Below are 21,677 nucleotides of genomic sequence, written 5' to 3'. Positions count from 1 at the left end.
TTCCTCTTTCAGAAGGGAACCATGCCTCTGCAGGCACAAGAATCGTTTCCCTCATTGCCAGGGAATGAAAAAGCCAAGCTAGAGATTTTCCCCTCCCTTCTGCCATGCAACAGCAAGAGGAGGGGGAGAACTCCCCAGCCTCCTGCCAGCCCTCTGCACTTTGCTCAAGGACTTGGAGCTTGAAGGTGCTTTCCTTATTGGCTGCATCACCCTTGGCGTCCAGCCCTTTCTGTCCTGCCCTGACCCTGTCAATGCCCAGCCTGTCTTTCCATCTCAGCTGTGCTTCCCTGTTTTCCTCCTCCTCCCATCCTTACTATGCACAAAGCCTGGTGTTTTTCCCCTCCCACCAACCCTCCCCCATCACTGGGAGACTAGTACAGGTACCACTGCCCCCCCAGCAAGCCTTCCCTGGGCTTCTCTTTCAGTTCAGCTGAGTAAGTGATCTGCCTGCTTGGTTTGTTCACAGGCCAGGTGCCCTGCAGTCTCTGCCATTTATTTTCCTAGGCTGGCAATCTCCCTTTCTGCATACATGTAGCACCTGTGACACTACAGTGTTACTCAAATAAATACATCTGAGATTAGAAAAAAACAAAAAGCAAGATACTGCAGAGAGTGAGAAGCAAGTACAGTTAGCCTTCATGTACTCTTTAAACCTTACCCCTGGCTGAAGGAGATCCTACAACTTTCTCAAGACACTAACATCTGCTCTAAGAGGAAAGTCCAGCAACCCTTAAGTATAATTAACAAGTCTAAACAGCCCTTGGGAGCAGCAGGTAAACAGAAAAATGTCCCGTTATCAAACCTCAACCACAGCATGAGCAGCACCTGCCCTTGCCTTCCTTTCTTAACCAAAATCTGTTCCTACAGCCAATGGCACAGTTACAGCCTAGGACACAGGACAGGCATGTGGCTAATTCATTCTGTCAGCTCTGAATGAAAGCAGAACAATAAGGCACTGTCAGCTCATGCCATTTCTTTGTGCTTGCATGATTTCTTTTTTCCCCATGAACATGGTAAAACTTGCTAGTTAAGCACTCAGTAGTGTGTACTGCACAATACAGCAGCTACAGAAGGCAGAGGCAGAAATGAGCCATGAGCAGGAGAAACCAATTAAAAAAACACCTCTTTGTTTGCCAGAATGGATGAGAGAGGCCTTCATGTGCAGGTGGAGAATACCACCAGCCACCACCTCTTTGATGTGGAATGGGAGAGGTTCTTGGGAAAAGTGACAGCTCAGATGGGTCTGCCAGGGCAGAGGTACCATTTGCACATTACAAGCAAATGTCTTCAGCTGGGCTGTTTTCATTGGGGAAAAAAAAAAAAAAGAAAAAGAAAAAAAAAAAAAGGAAAAAAAAAAGGTGACAGACTGAGATTGAGGTAGAGGTTGAAGTAAGAAAAAATGAGATGGGGAGAGCAGTTCCCCCACTCTCATAAAAACAAGTGAAGACCACCTCATTTCAGATGGCTCTCATCTCACCACACCTTCTTTTGCTCCAGAGCATGGAAGAAAGTATTGTTTTCCTAGATTCAGGTCTCCATTCCCAGCAGCAGCCAGCTCATGCTTCCTCCTCCAGTTTAGAACCTTAACCTGAGGATCACATGTAGCCCACCCAACAGCACAGGGCGCTTCTGGGCAAACTGACCCCCTGAGAACTAGTCCAAACCCTTTAGCCAGTTACAATCAGATTGTCACTTACCCAGTCTGGGTTGCAGAGACCACAATGTGAATATCAGTACCCTAAGACAGTGTGAGGTGTCAGTCCACCCACTGCACAGAGGATTCATAATCCATCCTCATCTCCATTTCCAACATAAGAACCAAGTGTACAGTCCTTTTCACATGGTAGGACGAAACTAAGTTCTAATGACTATGCAAATTATGGTAGGAATGATCTCCATATTTCACATATTCATTTTTTATTCCTGTTAAGACAAAAGAAAAGTTTTGGGACTTCCCAGATGTGGTAGATGGGATGCAGGGAATGCATTCTTGCACAGAACCCACTCATAATGCTCAAGTCCTGGAGGGAACTAGTGCAGTTCTTGCCTGTTAAAGCTTTGTAACAAACCATTCTACACAAATACTATAAACCCAGGGCATTTTTAACCTACCCATCACTTACTTTCAAAAGATCAATCAGTCTGGCAGTCCTTAGTGATTTTGGAAAAATATTTTGTAGATGTTTCTGTAGGTTTTGTTCTTCATACAGTTTACCACAGTACTTGGATCATCTTTGCCACCAAAACCAGCAAAACCCAAACAAAACCCAGACTGCGCACAGGCGAGTTACATTCCTTCAGTGTTGACTGCAATTGACTCTGTTCTTGTACCACTGAGCTTGTAAAGTCAGCTTCCCTAAGTACTGGAAGTCTAGCAGTCCTTGGGGGGACAGGCACATGTCAAGACACATCAGAGAAATTGCCAAAACCGTAAAGGTGTGACTACCAATATATGCTTCCTCAGAACTGAGTGCAGCTATAAATAAAGGAGCCATCGCCCTTTCCTCCCCAATGGATGAATGTTTTGCATCTCAAGCCCTGTAGGGTCATGCGTGACAAATGCAGTTTATCACATGGCTCTGCGATGTATCATATGTCTCTGCAAATTACTGTATCACATGGATAACCCCAGGATACACACACAAACACATCAGTTACACCACTACAGAGCAGTATGAAACTTGTTGGTTTCTATTTTTTTAAACCCACGTTGGCTCAGGCTCAGCCCCGCCTTCTCCATGTTAAGACAAGTGGAGAGGTAGCAAACAGCATGGAGCATATTTCCACTTGTCCTGCAGGCAGCCAGCAGGATGTTGCAGAGAGTAAATAGCACATATAAGAGAGAAGAAAGGGTTTAAGTGTCTTCAGGTAGAAAGACATGGTGTTTAAACTGGGCTGGGCTTAAAATGCAATGTGTTTGCAAGTGTAGAAGGATATCTAAATAGTATATGTTGAGTTCCTGTTGAATTTGTCCTTAAAAAACATCCCAGAGAGCATGAGAACTCAGCTATAGACCTCTCCCAAAGATAGATTCTGGCATGTGAAGAAAGGGCAGAGAGACCACGGCCTATTTTCCCTGGCATCCCCCTCTCTAGAAACAATCTGTTCTGAATTCTCTCCACCCCTAACTCTACATTCCACCTACCAGTCCTTATCATTCATTCCTTCTTTGATCTAGGCTTGCAAAAGCTTTGTGTTTGTCTTGTGTCACGGTGGATGTTCATCTTGTTACACCAAGGGCTACTGTTCACACACAGTAGTGATGTCTGCAAATGTGTGGGACATGGCAGAACAAGCAGACGTAGAGCAGCTGCAAGCTGTTTGCTCGAGAAGAGCTTCAGCAAAGGCATGGCACACATGAGAAAGCTTCATTCTCTCATTGCCTGTGGAAGTGCCAATCCTGATTCCCACAGCTTAAATTCTCATGGTTTTGTCCTGACCATCTCCTATTAGTCAGCTGTAGGCATTCAGAAAAGCCTGTGGAATAAGTGGTGCTTAGGTCAAAGGACACCATGGACTGTGATTTGGGGATCTTAGGCAATACAAACTTACTATGTCAAACTGGCAGTTTGCTTTAGAATTTTGATCCTATGATGAGACTTCACGTCATGGGTTTTCTATTGCAACCTGCCTTGTGAAAACCACACACCCTAAAGGAAGAAGTTGCCAGAGGCATGGGGAAAGACCAGCTTCTTCTCTAGAAGGGTGGATACAGCTGGTTCTCTGTCACACACACATCAAGGCTTATTGAGCTAGTGCTTCATCCACAGACAAACGGCTGCAGAAAACATGACAAATCTTGAAATGTTCTCCTACCTTTAGCTATTGGTAGGAAATTCTCTCAATTCTACCCTGAGCTCTCCCTGATCTGATTGTACCCTGACATGAGGAGGGTGTCTTCACTTGCCCACATGCAGCATTGCTCCCAAACAGGAGCAGCAATCTGCACTTTTGTTCTCTTGACACTCACTGTTTCACCCTCTCGTACCTGGCTTGACAGGTACAGCAACAGGGATGAAGCCAATTGATGACAGGGTACCAGTGCTCCTCCAGGGCCACAGTCAAAGCCTATGTGGCCTGTCTGGTTGCTTTTCTTTCCTCTGCTGGCTGGGCACCAACCATTCCAGATGGAGAGCTGAGAAGCAACACCCCTGTGGGCAAGCTGACACTGCAGAACCCCACGGCTGCCCTAAGAAGCCTCTGATGTTGGCCACTGTCTGACATGGCCTCCCAGGCTAGCAAGCAATTTGCACAGAACAAGTTTGCTCTCTCTGGACAAATAATGCTTTGCCAGTCACGGGTCACTTCATACCCAGCTTTTTAGGGGGCTTCCACTGTTGTTGCCCCATATGAATGCATTTTAGATGCAGATGCTTTGGCTGCTGGGTCTCAGAAAAGCAATTCCATGAGTGTGCAGGCAGCTGTCCTCTGTCGGGTGGGCAGTCACTTGTGAACAGATCTGGGGCAGAGGATGCCCCACCACTGCTGAACTCTGGTCCCCATAGTCTGCTTTGGGACTGTGAGCTCCAGTATATTGTGTGGAGCTGAGCATCTCTCACTCCAACAAACTCTGCTGGGGGAACAAGGAACGGAAAATAGTGCAGCTCAGTGCAAACGCAAGATGGGCAAATATATTTTGTTTTCCTTGGATATCGTATTCATATATATATATGTATATCCAAGAAGCACATCCTAGCCCATATGTATTAAATACAGGCTTATTCTATCCTTGAGGAACAAAACCCTGTCTTTATTTTCCATCAGTGGTGGAATTCCCATGGGATTGTCTGGGCACAATGTAACATCCCACCATACGTGTCATCTTTGCTGCTGTTTTATCCATAGCTCTGTTTTCAAGCACATTGCTAGAGTTTAAAATTACAGCAGACACATATCAGTAACACCAGAGAGAAAGAAAAATATGAAAAATAGAAAGGTGTTTTTAATTTTTGTAGACTCCAAAGAAGAGCAGCTTTGCCTTTAAAGGCAAATAAAGGCAATCCAGTGCCCTCTTCATTTAAGTGGTAAAGGCCTTTGCCAAGTAATTTATCAGTATCTGCTTGTCTCTTTCTGGGCCTCTGCAAAGGCAGGCTTGATTCCTTGCAGTAGCAGATGACCAACTCTTATCACAATATGGATCACGTTTTAATCCAGATGCTTTCTGACAAACTTCTTCCCCCTTCACCCACCATCTCAAGCACATCCCCACTCAGTCTTGCTTGTAGCATCCACGAGACAACTACACCAGCCGATTCTCTGCAAATATAAAGGATCTATGTTTAGAAGTCTTTAAGACAACAAGAAATGCTGACCTCAGAAAACTGTGAATCACAAATCCTTATTTCATCTTCCTTGCCTACTCTCTCTCTGTGGAAGCAAACCACCACCATCTGGCCAACTTGGTCCAGAGTCACCACTGGGCCAGAGCTGCATTTTGAGGACCTCTGCTCCTTGGTAATATTCCCAAAAGTCTTGCCCATGCCAACCCCCTAGATCTGACTTGCATTCCCCCAGCCCCGGCGATGTCTCTCTGCGCAGCACAGCCAGGGCTGCGGTGACTCACCCGGGCTCCCCGTGCCCCTGCCAACCGGCTCTTTGTTTGTTTGAGTGATTGTATTGCTGAAGTCCCGTTGCTACAGTTGTAACTATACTGTTGTTTTTTGGTGGTGTGGGTTTTTTTGTATTGTTTTTGGTTTTGTTTTGTTGGGGTTTTTTTATGACAACCAGAAGTTCAGTTTTATAAACAGATGCTGTTGTGGGCCTCTATTACTCAGCTGGATCAGCGTCAGTCGTTTTTCCAGGCTGCGGTCTCTGTACTGCACACTGAGTCAGATGCAGCCCCGAACAGATTTCTTTGAATCGCTGGTTTCCTCCCAGCGACTCTTGACTCCCTGCCAACAAAGCAGGGCGTAGCTCTTTTTATTTTTTATTTTTTTTTCCCCCTGCTCCCTCTCTTTCAAGGCAGACTGATTCATAGTAACTCCTCTAAAACAGAGTGGAAAGACACCACCCTCCCGCACCACCCGAGGAAACTTAAACCGCCACCAGGTCACTCCCCTTCACTACAGCTCCGTGCTTCAGGACACCAGCAGCGCACCACAACACGCTCCTGCTCCCACAGGTGCCAGGACCTGTCCCAGCCCACACGGTAAGAGCAGCTCTTGAAAATCCTCAGCACCTTTCCTCCCTCACTGGAGGCTGCTCCCCTCGCTCAGCAGCTCCAGCTTGCTTTTCTCCTCTGCTCTGCCACTTCTCTTCAACTTGGCACTCGAGCTGGCTACAGGTCGCACCTTAACCTTCCAGCTTTTGCTTTGAAATCCAGCTGTGACACAGGGCAAAGCAGCACTGCAAGGTGCCCCGGTTGCCACCGTAGAGCACTGGCAGCAGCGATGTTATTTTCACCTCCAGGGCACATGCAGCTTAGGCACAGGGCGCCCAACTTGGGACAGCCCGGGCACAGGAGCAGCCTCACACTTTTGGAGCAGCATTGTTTACAAACGTGGGAAAATGCCTGCTCAAAATTAGGGCTTGCTGGTTCAGCGTTTCTGGCTCTCACTTGTATTTTTCTGCCTGTCTCTCTCCCTTCCACCGGTAGTTTGCCAAGCTTTAATTTAAAACAGCAGCAATTGTTCCAAGTGAAGTCTGAGAGGCCCCAAATGTGCAGGCGTTGGGGTACAACGGGGAGGAGTCTCTTTTTCTGCTGGGCTCCCAGCTCCTCAGGGTCTGCCAACCCTCAGTTCTTAAGCAAATGCATGCAGCACCTTCCTCGGCAGCACAGACTCTGGAGTGGGGACCACTGAGGGGAGAAATGGGGGAGCCAGTGGAATTGCTAAGAGCAGCATGGGCTGCAGGGTGGGGTGTGGTGAGGGGAGGTGCTGATGGGAAGTGTAGGACAGCAGAGACTGGCCATTTTCCCTATTCACCTGCCTTTTTTCAGGCAACGTCCCCCTCCTCTCCTTCACCAGTTATCTCACTTCATCCATCTGCTGTGGTTTGTACCCAGTGGTCAAACCCCTGAACTATTTTTGAGGTCTGAGAAAGGGAGTGCAGCAAAACCAGTTTGTTGGCATCAGGCTTTGGTTCCTGTCACAGGAACCCAGCCCGCCCCTGCACAGTTTCATGGGTCTGAAACAGGCTAAAACAGTATTTAGCCTATGCTGGCTGGGAATGGCTGGGGTTCAGGCTGGTGCTGTGGACAGTTATTATATGAATGGCCAAGAAGCTGAACTGACCTTACCCTTGTGGCAGAAGGATGGTTTTTGTGAATTCTGAGGTCCTCTCTGGACCTATAGCTTGTGGCTCAATCGTGCAGGGTGCCTCCTGCCTGAGACATAGGTGTGTTTGAGTGGTAGGGAAGCTGACTGAGGCAGCGAGCATTTCCAGGGCAGTCAGCAATCAGTCTGGGTAGAATATGTTTTCAGAAGTTGTCATTTACCATGATGAACAATGAAATCAGTTTGCAGAAAACTAACTAAATAAATAAATGCTGTGGCCACAGAGCAACTTTCACGCAAAAGCTTTGAATTCCTCAAGGCATGTCTGAGAGCAGCTTTGCCCAGGAACTGCCCACTTGACATTTCTGGACAGAGTGAGATTCTTTTCTGAGCAAACATAAAAGAGGGAGATGGGCATGAGGAGTTTGAAAAGTTGGAGCCCATTAGCAATTGTTCCTATGATAACAGGGGTCTAAGTGGAATGCCTCCACCCAGCCCACCTCACACAGCTGCCAAACCTGGGGACTCTGTGCACTGAGAGAGTGCAGGCTTAAAGGCAGCTTATTTCTATTTGCTCCCTTGGGGATGAGCATAGGAAAAGGATCAAACCTGAGGTATCTTACTAACATTGCAGTGCCTGGAAGCACATACTGAAATGCAGCTCCTTCATGCAACGCTCTACACACCCACCTAAGGATTTCCTCCCAAAAGGCTCCAGTGGAACCCCCCCACCCCCAGCTATGACTAACCATTCAAACATGTGTCACAGTCTGAGCTATTCATCCAGGCCAGCCTGGTGTGAGAGCTGGTGAGAGCTGGGCATCTCCACCGGGCACGTGCCATCTGAGAGAGATGGAGTCGAGCCACACCCAAGCGCACATTAACGGAGAAAGGGCCTGGGATCTGGTGGAGCAACACACTCAGTTTTGGAAAGGGTGCCTCAGAGCTGCTGGGTTACTAGTGCTTCCCAGTACTCTGCTGAGGACAGAGCGCACCAGGCTGGGCAAACCAGCCCTGCTGGCCTAGCCGGTGGTCTTTGAGTTTTGCAGTGTGTGAGCAGTGCAAGTGCATGCAGGAATTACTGTTTGGTGGCCTGGGGTGGAACAGAGATTGTATTTTGAAACAGTTCTGGGAGATCTGCTGATAATAGCTGGTGTTTTTTGGTTAAAGACCCTCCTCGGGGCCTTCTTTGTAATGAGATGGGGGAGATTTGCTGCTCTTTATTCAACAGCCTCCCAGCTGCAAAGCTGGCACATGGCAGTCAGCCTGTGCCTGCTTGAGTTTCCTCAGAGCAAAAGCAGAAGAGGTGGCAGAGTACAGCCCTGCCTCCTCCCACAGGGCTTCACAAGCCCCATCAGCCCTATGCAGCAGCCGTGGCACCCAGCCCATGGCACATTTCCACTTGCTCACCCCTCAGTTCTCTTCAGCTGCTGGATGAGTGCTCTCTTCACTGAGTGCTACACCTGATGGTGAAGAGGAAGGCACCTGATGCCAGGCTGGGATTTGCTCTCGGATACTCAAGTGCCCCACAAGGCAAGAAACAGCACCACTAAATCCATTTTACCTCAATGGGCTCCTGTGCCCTTCGATCAGGAGGTGACACCACTGTCACCCAACACAACACACGGCAGGCTGCAGGGCATAGCACTCATTTTTTTCTTTCCTCCTGTTCTTAAAAAAAAAAAAAAAGAAAGAAAAAAAAGAAAAAGGACTAAAAGTTGATATTTCTTTACCCTTCCTTCAAGGGGACAGAGACCCAGGAGTGCTCTTTTACACCTCCAAAAGGGAGGGCAAGGAAGGAGTTTTCCTATTTCCTCATCTGAAGATGAATGCTTAGTACTTCATGGGTCTTTTCTGCTGAGACAAAGCAACATGCACAGAAAAGGAGGCTCTTCTCCTTGGCCCTTGTCTTTTGACAGCCCCTGCCAGAACTGATAACTAACTGCTAGCCACAGTGCTGTAATACTAGTCCTGAATAAAGGCACCAGCTCAAAGGTGACTATATAAAACCTCTTGTCAGAGCCAGTCCACACCCAGACATCCCAAGAGATGACACAGGGTCCAGCAGCAGATCCCCATATAGAGTGCCCAGAAGGAAATCTAGAGTGCCTCCTTTCTTGAACTGCTTTCTGTAATTACACTGCAGGGAGGGAAGCAAAGCAGCACAAGTGGGGGCTGCAGTCTAGAGCCTGATTTTTTCAAACCCCACTGGGAGACTTTTGGAAGTACCTCCTGAGTTAAAACATCTGGACAATGAACAAAAGAAACCCTGGCCAAATCTGCAGCTCTACACAACCCCCTCCTCCTGAACTGTTTGCAGCAGGGCAGAAGGATAGAGAGGCTCTTCTCTGAGTGAGACCAAACGTAGCCCATGCCTTGTCATAGCAGGGAGGGACAGGTTAGGATAACTCAGCTCCTGAACCTATGTTATACAAGGGAATGACCAGTGCACAAAGCTCATAATTAACATCTATCCCCTTTCTCGTATGAAAGCCAGTCTGTGCTGCAGGCATGGGGAGACACCCATGAGGAGAGAGCGCAAGGGCAGGCCCTGGGCTAGGTCAACCCCAGCTATGCAAAGGAATACAATGAACTAAGAGCATTGCAGTGGCTGAGGGTGGGTGAGCAGTGACTCATGCTGAAGGCTTAGCTCTTATGATGTGTGGAAACCTGGCAATATATTTGGATTAGAGGAAATCCGGGGTGAGAGCCTTTGCTGTCCTTTTGCCCTCACAGGGCAGAGTCTGCTTAAGGAGGAGAGTTGTGGAAGCCATAACTGGGTCCAACATCCACATTCTTCTCATTCCTGAGAGACATCTCCCCTATTGGCCCCAGCAAGTCTCTGGGTAGGACCGTGAGAGATACGGGAGCAAGAGGGGAGAACTGAAAAATGCTCAGAGCTATAGCAGGCTGGTCAGGGGGTTACTGAAGACCAGCTTTGGGAACGCGGATCACTGCTGAAGGAAAGCTGGGCTCTAGCACAGCTGCTGGTTGTGCCAGCTCAGGCAACTGAGCCAACCTGCCTGCTAGCTGGCCTCCAGTGGTTGCAGCCAGTCCAACATGGTGTGTCCCAACAAGGGAAGTTCCTGACAGCCATTTCCACACATAACATGAGCTAGAAAGACCTTTATATTGTTCTGCCAGCCCATACTAATTACTGGTGTTAAGAAGCCCTCTCAAAGCCAGATAGAGCATTTTACCTCACAATTACCTATACCTCACCCCGCACAAAGCACCGACAAACTCCAGGCTGCACAGCATCCTCTTGGTTCTGCTTTATACTCACACTCCTGCTCCCTGCAGTCAGCCACTCATGCACTATGGGTTGAAAGAAGCAGTTACCACACAATTTCGCAATTTTATCCTGCACAGTGTTTTCCAAGCTGGCTTGCAGGAACAAGGACACCCTGGAGGCAGAATGATCCAAAAAGCTCAGGCTCTTTAGATGCCTAAGTCACATTGACCTCAGTGTCTCATAGGCTGTACTGGCATGTTCAGAGGTTTAGCAGTCTTGAGAGAGAGGGATGCTATCTGATAAGGAGCCACTTCTTTTCCAGAGTTACCCTCCCTTGAAAAAAAAAAAAAAGGAAGATCTTTATGAAACTGTCTATGTAAATCAGAGACTTAGTTTTAATTTAAAAACGCAGCCAAAAGCACAGCTGATGTGGGCTCTACAGATCTTCCACCTCTATCTAAAGGCAGTTGCAAGGAGGAAAAGCAGGAGGTCCCACCAGAAATGTACTGTGCACTTTTGCTCACACCACAGTGTAACCTGAACTTTTCCTGCCAGAGTTGTCAGGTGGTTTCTCCCACCTGGGCCCCGACAGTGTCCAAGTTGCTCACACAGAGAGGTGCACCCAGAAGGAGGCCACGCACATGCACGCACCACGACAGACACCGGCTGGGGCATGTGGCTCAGCCCTGCTGGCAGGGAATCCACAGACACGTTCCCATTCATAGCGGGAGCTGCGCAGAGCTGCAGCTGCACACCCCTACGCACACCGCGTCATCGCCCAGACCAGCGGTCCTCCCACAAATGTTTCTCGTGTATCTTGGCATCTTATCTGAAACCCTGCCAGTCCCAGCACCTCCCCTGTCTGATTAACCCACTCAGGGACCATCCACGGCGCTGAGGGGTGAAGGTGCTCCCCCATCACACCTCCAGAGACTTCTGTGCTCCTGTTAGCTCTGAGGTCCCCTTCCCCACCCCTCCCTCTTACTGTCCATCAGTCCCAGCCCTTCCTTGGCACTTCTGGAGTGACAGTATTTTCCTCCAGCAGCGGCTGCTGGCTGCCTGCCAGCCCCCAGGCAGCTGTCTCTTCCCCTTCCTACTACCAAGCCAGCTCTGGAGTTTCTGTTGATGTTGTCACATGGCTCAGAGCTCCAGGGTGGTTCCTTCTGGAGAAAATGCCTATTTCTCAGTGTCTGCCCTAGGAGCTCCGTATTTCCCCACTCTCAGATGAGTCACAAACATGAGTGCTGGAAAACTCTTGTGTGCCATCTTTTGTGACTCCCCCTGTTTCTCAGCAAGTGAAGGTTCATTACCAAGGGTGGATTCCTGAGGACTTTGTCTGGTCCCACAAGAAATTATTCACATCTGAGTCTTTACCGGTCCCCTGGGAAGGCAACTCCCCCTGATTCCTTGGAGACCATACTGTTAGGAAAAGCTTCCGAAGAACCAGACAAAATCTTCCATTTACTTAAACTTATTTTCAGTTGTAGCCCCTCAGGCTGCTCTATTCTTTCCTTTTGTTTGACATTCATCTGCTACTTTTACAGCCTCACTGTATGCCATGAGGTCACCACAGCCACCACCCATCCATGCACAAAATCTTCTTGCTGCCATAAACCAGAAGCTCCAAAGGTGGCCATGTACACCTCCTGCCCCAACCCTTTTCCCACATCTGTGAAATATCTTTCCAGAGGCACCAGCCTACTCATCCACATGTCTATAAAAAGCATCTGACTTGTAAATCTGACTTGGCCGGTCTGTCCAAATCAGGTTGTCAACAGCGGTGCCGACTTACAGCGGTTTATAAAAGTCTGGAGTCAGCAAGGACTCTGAATTCAGCTGGATCTGAAGCATGAAACAAAACAAAGGGTGAAAGCAGGAAGATCCTTTCCTGTGGCTGTTTGAAGTTGTCATGGGCTTTCTAGTAATGATGTGGTGGGTCCAGAGTCACCATGCCACCAGAATATTACAGAATATTACAGAAATATTCATGTTTTTGCATCCTGCCAAATGACCCTGGGCATGGTGTCGACTCATGCTCATGTTGCATGCAAAGACAAGGCGTGCAGTTATAGCAGGGCTAAGATGCAGTCAGGGCCTCAGCTCAGTCAAAAGGCAGAGCTACAAATTCTGCAGAAGGTTTTATCCCACCCCACAGTTTCCTTTGCTGGTAACATCACAGCAGCATTGCTGTTTGTATGTTGCCTTGGCACCAAGAAGTGCATCAGTGACAGGTGGCAGTTTGTGGCTGTCTCAAACAGTATCAAATATATTTTCTTTTCTGTCCTGCCCTCTCCAGTTTTCCCTTTTCTTTTCAAGTGGCCTTGGCCCTGATTCAAACTGTCTGTATTCCTAGTGTGACTCTGTGCCACCTCAGATAGTGGCCAGAATCACGTGTTTCCTCTTAAGTATTGGACCCCCTACTGCCACCATCAGAGACTGGGTGAGGCAGACTACTGGTGTGACTTACTACTGTGAACCTTAGTTTCTGTGGTGGGAGCTGGGAAAGGCAGAATTTCTGTCTTCTCAGTTGCTTTCAATCTATGGAGATTTTTGTTGATATTCTAGAAAAAGCATTTGCTTTTTCCCTGAAATGCCATCTTTCCCTTGCTGAGAAACAGAATGTAACAAACTCAAGCAACTTTAGCTGAAAAACTGAGTTTTAGACTAGTCAGAGGTCACTATGGTGCTCACAGGTGGTGCAGTGTAGATGTCCTCTACTCCTGGACACTATAGGCTGCTGCAGGTTATTGGCTGAGTTCTTCCCCCAGCCAGCATCCCTCAGAGTACTCCTCACCAACTCACACTGGGAGAGGCAGTCCTGAGCAGGAACCTCAGTTCAGAGAGAAAAATGGGAATGGAAGTCAGATGTATTACATCCCTTAGGAACACTTGAGATCTGACTTATTTCAGATTCAGTTGAGAGTGCTCTGATTTTTCACCCCAAACAACCTGATCATTTCTGCAGAAACATCCTGCACACTTTCCCTCTACTCCTTTCACTGCAGTGCACTTTCTGACAGAAGCAAAAGACCACTACCTAATCTGGTTTATCCTCTTGAGTCACCTACTCCCTCTATTTGAGGAACTCTACCGTCAGTTTTTGTCATATCTCCAAGTGGCACTTTGCATTCCTTCCTGTTGCTTTGCAAAGCAGCAAACCAAGGGCAAGGGCTCACTTCTTCAGATTGCTCTCCAGATAGAAGGATTCAAAACACTTAAGTAGACAGAGGGGTGATAGGAGTGGCTACAGTTTGCCTATGTGAGAAGAATTTCTCTTAGTTTTTAATGGATAGTGCTTGAACTTGAAGTAGGGCGCAACAGAACTATATGTTATTCCCCAGTACCTGTACTCCTGCCTGGTCAGAGAAATAGTCTCTGCACAGATAAGAGTCGGTCATGCAGATCTGTAGGTTTTTTTGTGCTGAAGGCTGCTATGGTGATTGTTATTCATGGTTACTGTTGGTGTGGCTTGTTATTTCTTCTCATCTGTCATCCCAGGAAAGGAAACTCCGTGCGCTGTCATCAGTGCAAGATCTTCTCTTGAGTCATGACAGCTGATCAGCAGGTGCATGACCTTCACTCCTTCCCCACCAGCCTATCCTGCCTCAGTAGTCATTCTAGTCTCATGTCTCAGCTCAGTTTTTCTTGGCTTAGCTGGAGTCTCTCCTCTGGAAGATGCACCAGGAGGCTCAATGCAGGATTCACAATCTGATTGCTTGACTAGTTCCTGAGAAGCAGTCCTATAACTGATAGAATGTCCTGAACACTTGCAGGGTTAAATAGTTGTGGTTTTGCGAGCTGTGGTGTGAGTCAGTGGAAAAAACTGGCAGCTCTAGGAAGGTTAAGACTGACTCACAGCCCAAGAAGAGCCTGAGGAGCTCCAAATTCAGCTGCAGTTTAGGTAGGGGAATGGAAGCAAAGGCATTTGCATGCTACTGTGTCCTATTGCTCCAGCAATGTGACCCCACCCTGTAGCGGAGAAAAATGTCTCAGGCTTAACGAATGGAAAGAGTGTATCAGTCACCAGTGCTCCACCAGCTTCTCCATCTAATAGGAGGAAAAGTCTGTGCCATATAATCAGAGACAAAGATGACTCCTATTTCAATGCCATTCATTCACCTGCTGCTTCTTTAGGCTTATTCTCTAGTGTTTTATTTAAAAGGCAGTGAGAGATGAAGGAAGGGGAAGGAGAATGAATAGAGAGGGAGGCTTTTGCTTTAAGTGACAAAGAATCAAAACTAAGTTGGTGAGCACGTATCCCCAGGGGAGTTTGCATTTGATAGCATGTGTATTCAGGGAGAAGTTCTGACGTTCTCAGGAAGCAGGTGCAATGAAAGCACCTGAACTAACAGGGCTCTCAAGCAGTGCGAGAATGGGGCAGGAAAAGCAAAGGGAATAAAGGATTTGAGGGTTTTCTTAGTGCACTGGTTGAAGTTCTGCATGTGAGTGGTCTTATTTGCTGCTCTTTGTTTGGGGTTTGTGTGTGTTTTGTTGGTTTTTTTACATTGAAAAGTAAAATTTATCCTTCATTTTCATTTCTGAATGCAAACAGAAGATGCATTTAAAAGGACTGTTCTAGTCCTTTGGGCTGTCATGAAAGTAGCTTTTTAGTCTTTCAAGTACAAGGCTTTTTTGAAGCAAAATAATGGGCAAAAAACCTGCTGAATTAGTTTTTAAAGAGACCATAGAGAAATATGTCCATCTAAGAAAGAAAAAAGTGTAGCCACTGTTCCAAAAAGGCAAATTTTAGAGCAGGCAAATTTGGCACAATTTGGTGCATGCACACTGATACGCTATCGTTACAAGAGCACTCATTACAGTTTGTGCAATAACCAAGGTAATCAGAAAAAGGATGACAAATAGTCAAAGGGATGGGAAGATGTGACTTGGAGGGTCTATTCAAGGCACCTGCTGAAGGCAGAAGACTTAGTCATGGCAACAACAGTATAGTCTCAGTTTCCATATCTGTTGCTATCCAGTATTTTGAAACCCTCATTCCTTTTGCAATCAATGGAAAGAAGAGGTTTAATGCTTAGGTCAGGTATGTTCATGTGGTAGCCTGCATGTTGTATTGAGAACCTGGATTTTAGCAGTGCTGAAGTCATAAATGACTATCACTACAATCAGGGAATAACTCGTAAGAAAGCTGTACTTTCTCCAGAAGATCATTACTACAGGAGGTGCTGTGACAAAAGAAGGCCACAGTGACCAGGCCATCTAGACAAATCAAGCCATAGAGCATGAGAAATTTGCTAGGACATCCCAAAGCAGACAAGCAAGCCCAGCACATGTTCAATAAGCCGGGGCTAAACAGCTTCAGAAAGTTCTCCCAGGTGACTGGGATAAGTTCTTGTTGAGGAGATAGGACCTGATCTGTCCTTCTAAGGAGCAGCCTCAGTTGGGTGGGAGGAGTGACCTAACAGTGCTGGTTCCTTGAGATCCTGAAATCAAGGAATTCCTCCTGGTTATCAGCTAATGTTGAACTGGACAAAGAGCCACTGATGGAGAAGCCTGCCTGTCTTCTGTGGTTTGGAAAACTGTATCCAAAGCAATGCAAGAAATAGCTGCAGCATTTTACAGAAATACACTCCCATGCTGCACCACAATGAGAGAAAAGACAGGAGTGGAGAAGGTGGAGTCATTGAGTAAAAAAACCGAAACATATTTGTGGGACTTTACAAAGCCTTTTGTTACAGTTTGTATGAAAGACATAATAAAGTATAATTGCGTTGTTCCATGACAATGTTACCACACCCTGGACAAATGGTGACAGCATCAAACCTTACCTGAGTCACCTGGACCAAAATAACTTGACAGCCAACTTTAATCACATGCTTGATAACAGCTCTTCACACTAGCACTACAAAAGGGAAAGAGCAACACAGCTCTGCGGAACTTTCTAGGAATCAGTCTTTCACTGGCCACAGAGTGGACAGAGTAAATTCTTCTGCATGATTTCTCTGACTGTTACTAAGAAATGCCTGGAAGGAGGGAAAATATGCTCACTCACTTTGTATGAGTTGTCTGCACTCGCTCTTGCAGCTTAGATTTTTTTCTCTTATATTTCATGGTTTTGGAAGAAGTCAGCAGCCTTGATGAGCAGTGTCATGAGAGCTATCTAAAGCACATTCCCTTTCCTTCATGAATGACATGGAATTTTACAAAAAGTAAAAGCTTGTAGAGTACAGAGGCAAAAGAAAAAGAAACCCAAAACAAACCAAAGAGGAGTTTGCATTACAAGATAATCTTATTGCAGTAATTTGCAGTGATCTGCATGCCTCAAATTTTAGAAGGGAAACAGGCAGTTTTCATTGCAAACCTAAGCATTTTCCTCTGCCCCTGAACATCTCAGTGATGTTTCTGTTCTGGTTATTCTCCTCTTCATGTAATGGAGTGGGCCTTTGAGTAGGGGTTGCCCCTCAGTCCACTCTTCAATGCTGCTCAACACCTCATGCACCCAGGAACACACAGTCTGCCTCTCCATGTCCCAGACCAGCTGGAGAAGGCTGTGCCACTTGAGTGAAAGGGAGAACAGGGAGAGAAAAATCTTTCCAGACCTCTGTGAATCCTGTGGGCAAAAACTCCTCTTCCTGGATTGTAGGCCTGGAGTACGTCATTTTTACTGTACATAACCACACACCAATTTAAGCAACATGTGTATATACTCAGGCTATTTTTAAAATGCCCCCAAGCCGACTACCCCTGCTCTACATCTCCTCCCAAACTGGTTCCTTTACTTCCAGGCTTTCTTTAACCTCTTGAGCAACTGCCTTTCAGATTTTGACAAAGGTTTTAGAGATGTTTTCTTTGTGACTACATGCTTCCAAAATTGATTTTAGATCAACCTGTTTTCTTGCATGTAAATAAAGATTACAGTAATGCTATTCTTTCATTCAGCCCTTCCCTTCACCTCCTTCTGTTCTTGTTCTCCACAGTTCTTTGTATCAGTGACACCATCTGCAAGAGACCCAAGATGTTGGTGCTGCTGGCTGGTATCTTTGTGGTTCACATCGCCACTGTCATCATGCTCTTTGTTGCCACCATTTCCAATGTAAGTAGAGACCACCCTAGATGTAACATGGTTGTTGCCTTCCACAGCAGTAGCTCGCCCTTTGTGTGGCTGGCAGAGGGACAGGTAGGGGGGTGCTCAGGTCTCTAGGTGAGGGAGGTGGGTGTTGGTCTCTTCTCTAAAGTAACAAGCAATAGAACAAGAGGATATGGCCTCAAGTTGTTCCAGGGGAGGTTTAAAATGGATATTAGAAAATAGTTCTTCATTTAAAAGGTTGTCAGGCAGTGAAACAGGCTGCCCAGAGAAGTGATTGAGTCACCATCCCTGAAGGTACAGGGTGTGGCACAGCTGGGGTATCCCTGTGCCCCCCCCACCCCACTGGGGTGGATTTTGGGGTACCCTCACAGACTCCTGGGTAGTTTGCTTGCCTCGGTGTGCCCTCTTGCTGCCTGGGACAGGGAGAGGGAGAGGATGGTCGGAGCAATTTCAGTTTCTTTAACTTGATTTTCTGATCTATTCAACAGACAAATCAGGAGCTTTCCCTTTTTGGGACACCAGCTTCAGAATTAGTTTGTATCATACCATGATTCACTCTTCTGAATTAGCTCAGTAACTCAGGAGTAACTTTCCTATGCAGCCACATTTAAGAGGGGAGCTGGCTGATTTATTGACCTGTAGCACAAGGGTTTGGTGTGTTTCAAGGTTAAATAATGTCAAGTTTAGCCACCTTTGTATCATGTAGCTGTGACACTTAGGGACATGGTTTAGTCGGACTTCACACTGTTAAGGTTTACAGTGGGACACAATGATCTTCCTGCTCTTTTCCAACCTAAGTGATTCTGTGATTATTTCCCCTCCATCATGGGAACAAACTTCTCCAGTGTTTTGCCTGGACCAAATGCCTCTGGGTTTAAGAAGCCTACATCATCTCCCACTCACTCTGGCTGTTCATCTGCTGCCCATACTTTTTCAGCTCTCTGTCTTGTGGCAGTAGAACTGCTGTTGCTTCCTTACGGTTTTAGTCTGACAAGCAGCCAGAAGAGCAAGGCAGCCCCCACCATGACATGACTCTTTCTTTCACCCTGTTTCAGGTTTGGATGGTGGGCTCGTCCAGCTTTGGAACGGCCTCATCAGGACTTTGGCTATTGTGCAACAACACCTGCGTGGAGCTGTTCGTCAAGAGTGATGATGAGGGTAAGTTACATCTGCATTTTCATGGTGGCAATAGATTACAGGACGTTTGTGCACAATAATACTGAGACTGAGTCCTGACCTTCTCAAATCTATTCCCTGTGTGTTCACAGCTTCCCTTAAAGCCGTGCAAGCCTTTATGATCCTCTCGATCATTTTCTCCGTCATCGCGCTTGTCATGTTCATTGTCCAGCTGTTCACTCTGGAGAAAGGCAAACGTTTCTACATCACTGGAGCCATCATGCTGGTTTGCTGTAAGTATGCACGCCTGGTGGTGGCTCTGCACGTGTCCTGCTGCCTCTACAAGTGCAAATAGCCACATGTCTGCCTCATATGGCCATTAGGAGTTGTCAGGCAGCTAAAAGTTTCAAGTGGCCCATTTTTTTTTAGAAGACAAAGCACTGAGGAACTGGAAAGTTTGTTTTTTTCACTGCATATAATTAAAATATTTCCAGATTTTTCATTAGAAAATACCAGCAGGTTTTGCAAAATACCTCTGAAAGACAGCAGAAAGGATTCAAGTATTTTGGGGGACATGGGAACAAACAGTTAGACAGCTTCTGCTCATGGGATTCAACACGCAGCACGAAACTGTCAACAAATCTTATTTCTGATTGTGTTCCAACAAAGGTCTATTCCCCACGGCACCCACTATACAAGCCCCAAGTGCCTTGTGGCATCATGTCTGCAAGAGAAATACTCTGTGAATGAGCCTAATGGGCAGCAGCCCCCCTCTCATAAGGCACAAGTCATGTATTACTATCTCAGGGGACAATGGTACTTTAGAAGTCCTGCAGCAGTGCTGGTTTCTGTGTGTTCTTCAACTCTCTTTTCACCTTTCTTCCCACAGGGATGTGCATTCTGATTGGAGTCTCCATTTACACAGCTCGTTTCACAGGCAAGATACCCATGTCCACAACTACTCACCACGGCTACTGCTTCATATTAGCCTGGATCTGCTTTTGCTTCAGTTTCATCATTGGCATCCTCTACCTTGTTCTTAGGAAAAAATAAGGCTGATGGGTGTCCAGGGGAGAGGGTTGACTACTGGGAATGGGGAAGAATTGCTCTGTTGAGAGAACTGTTGGGCCAATAGAAAAAGATGGAAACACCCATCATGATCACCACTGCCACCACCACAGAAAAATCACTAACAAAGCTAGAATACTAAGAAGCTCCTTCATCAAAGACAGGGAGAAACAGCTCCAACTGATCTAGCAGCTCCTGGGGCTGTTGCACCAGAAATCTACAGGTGACCCAGACATCTTGTTCTCCTTTTCTGCAAAGTTATGTCATACCTTCACATAGCTTCAAGCTCAGCAGTGATGATTGAAGAGCACCAGAAAAACAAGGGCTAAGTCTTTTTCCCTTCCTAGAGCCCTTCTCACTTACCTTTCGGTGTGCCTTCTGGGTTGGGCAGTGAGACTTCTGACTCCTTTTTTTGTCCATTCAGACAAATGGGATGGGCCTTTTGTTACATTTTATATATATATATATATATATATGCACATATGTGGAAGTTAAAGACATGAAATTGAGAAGCAACCCAATAGAAATCAGACTAAATTAATATTAAAAATATTAATATAACTACTATAGAAATAAGGCAGCAATTTTTGTTGCTGTTCTGTTTACTATTTGACATTCCCATGGTTGAATATGATTCAGGTAGGAAGGGCAAATATCCAGGTGTGTATGATGGAGGGACAGAGAGAGAGATAGAGGAAGAGAAAATGTGGGGATGAAGATACACAGGGGTTCCTAATTACAGAGGATGCAGTTGCTCAATGATGCACATGCAGGGAGGGAATAATCTGGTTGTGTGTCTACAATAAAATACTCTCTTCAGCTTCAGAACATGATAATAGCACCATAATATCACAGATATTTATAGAGACAAGTCCTCATCTCTAGGCAGGGTTTTGATTTTCCCACATTGTCACCCAAGACATGGTATTAATTGAGAGCCCCACCTTGTGACACAGCTAATCTCAAAGGCAAATAATACTGGTGAGCAGAGGAAATGTGTTCCCTGTTGAGATATTTGGAATGATGAGGCAGAACATATGAGTTCTGCTCCTTGCTGCACAACTTTAGGCCAGGCACTTAATCTGGTGCCAAATTCTTTCATAAAACTATACCTACCTCCCAGGGTTCCTGAGAGATTTTGAGTCTACTCTGTAATATAAGGTCCCCATGTAAAAGGTTGGCATGGGAAAGTAAGACATTGGTACTACTGCAACCTGAACATTTCTGTCAAATTGAAGAATTGCAGTCACAAGTAGCATTTATAAGGGACAAGAGGTCAAAACATCCTCTGACTCCATCCACAACTAAAAGGCAGAGAATATGAAAAACCATGCAGGTGCAGATTGTGAATGGATGCTACTTACCTCTCTCTCTCTTTCTCTTTCTTTCTGTTACATTTTCTTAAGTAGACTTTGTAATTTTGGTGGTTATATTCTAGTACTGTATGTTGCTGTTTCATTAACAAAGGTTATTTCATATATAGTCATTGTAAATATTTTGAAATGCATATTTTTAACTTTGAGGGTATAAAAATAAAATCTGAGTCCCTTTATTATAAAGAGTTATGCTTTAGTGTTTTTTTTGTTCCCCATTTCTCTCCCTCCTTCCCCCCAGCACAGGGGGACAGGGGATGGGGTTTAGTCAGTCCAGTCTGGTGGTTCTTGCTGCTTCTTTCCTCCTCAGGAAGAAGGATTTCTTACAATCCTCACCTACCTCCCCATGGGGTCCTTCCCATGGGAGAGAGTCTTCCACGAATCTCTTTCATGAACCCTTCCCACGAGGTCCGGAGCTGCTCCAGCCTGGGCTTCCCACAGAGTCAGGGGCTGCTTCGGGAACAGTCACCTCCCCTGGCACCGGGGTCTTCCATGGCTGCATAATCAGAGTCCACTGGCAGCAAATCCAAGACCACCCCTCCTGGTGCCTTCAGGGAATGTTCCACCACGTTGCTCCATGAATGCAGGGGGACAGCCTGCCATCCCACCATAGCTTGCAGGGAAAC

The 21,677-nt window shown here is 46.4% G+C and overlaps 1 protein-coding gene across 1 annotated transcript; it reads left to right on the top strand.

Moving 5' to 3' along the window:
* The first annotated feature begins 5,980 nt into the window (after positions 1–5,980).
* EMP1 (epithelial membrane protein 1) lies at positions 5,981–21,237 on the top strand. The gene is made up of 5 exons (XM_051608320.1): positions 5,981–6,148; positions 17,385–17,500; positions 18,550–18,652; positions 18,763–18,903; positions 19,500–21,237. The coding sequence occupies exons 2-5, from the start codon at positions 17,423–17,425 to the stop codon at positions 19,661–19,663; spliced, it is 486 nt and encodes a 161-aa protein (XP_051464280.1). The 5' UTR covers positions 5,981–6,148; positions 17,385–17,422; the 3' UTR covers positions 19,664–21,237.
* The last annotated feature ends 440 nt before the right edge of the window (positions 21,238–21,677 follow it).

Source organism: Apus apus, chromosome 1, assembly GCF_020740795.1.
Source record: "Apus apus isolate bApuApu2 chromosome 1, bApuApu2.pri.cur, whole genome shotgun sequence".
Taxonomy (NCBI): Eukaryota; Metazoa; Chordata; class Aves; order Apodiformes; family Apodidae; genus Apus; species Apus apus.
Note: the sequence above shows the minus strand (reverse complement) of the source record. Positions and strands in the feature narration are given on the sequence as shown.

Coding starts and splice junctions, on each gene's coding strand:
- EMP1 (XM_051608320.1), top strand. CDS start 17,423: ATGTTGGTGCTGCTGGCTGGTATCTTTGTGGTTCACATCGCCACTGTC. Junction 17,501..18,549: donor TTGTTGCCACCATTTCCAAT/GTAAGTAGAGAC, acceptor ACCCTGTTTCAG/GTTTGGATGGTGGGCTCGTC. Junction 18,904..19,499: donor AGCCATCATGCTGGTTTGCT/GTAAGTATGCAC, acceptor TTCTTCCCACAG/GGATGTGCATTCTGATTGGA.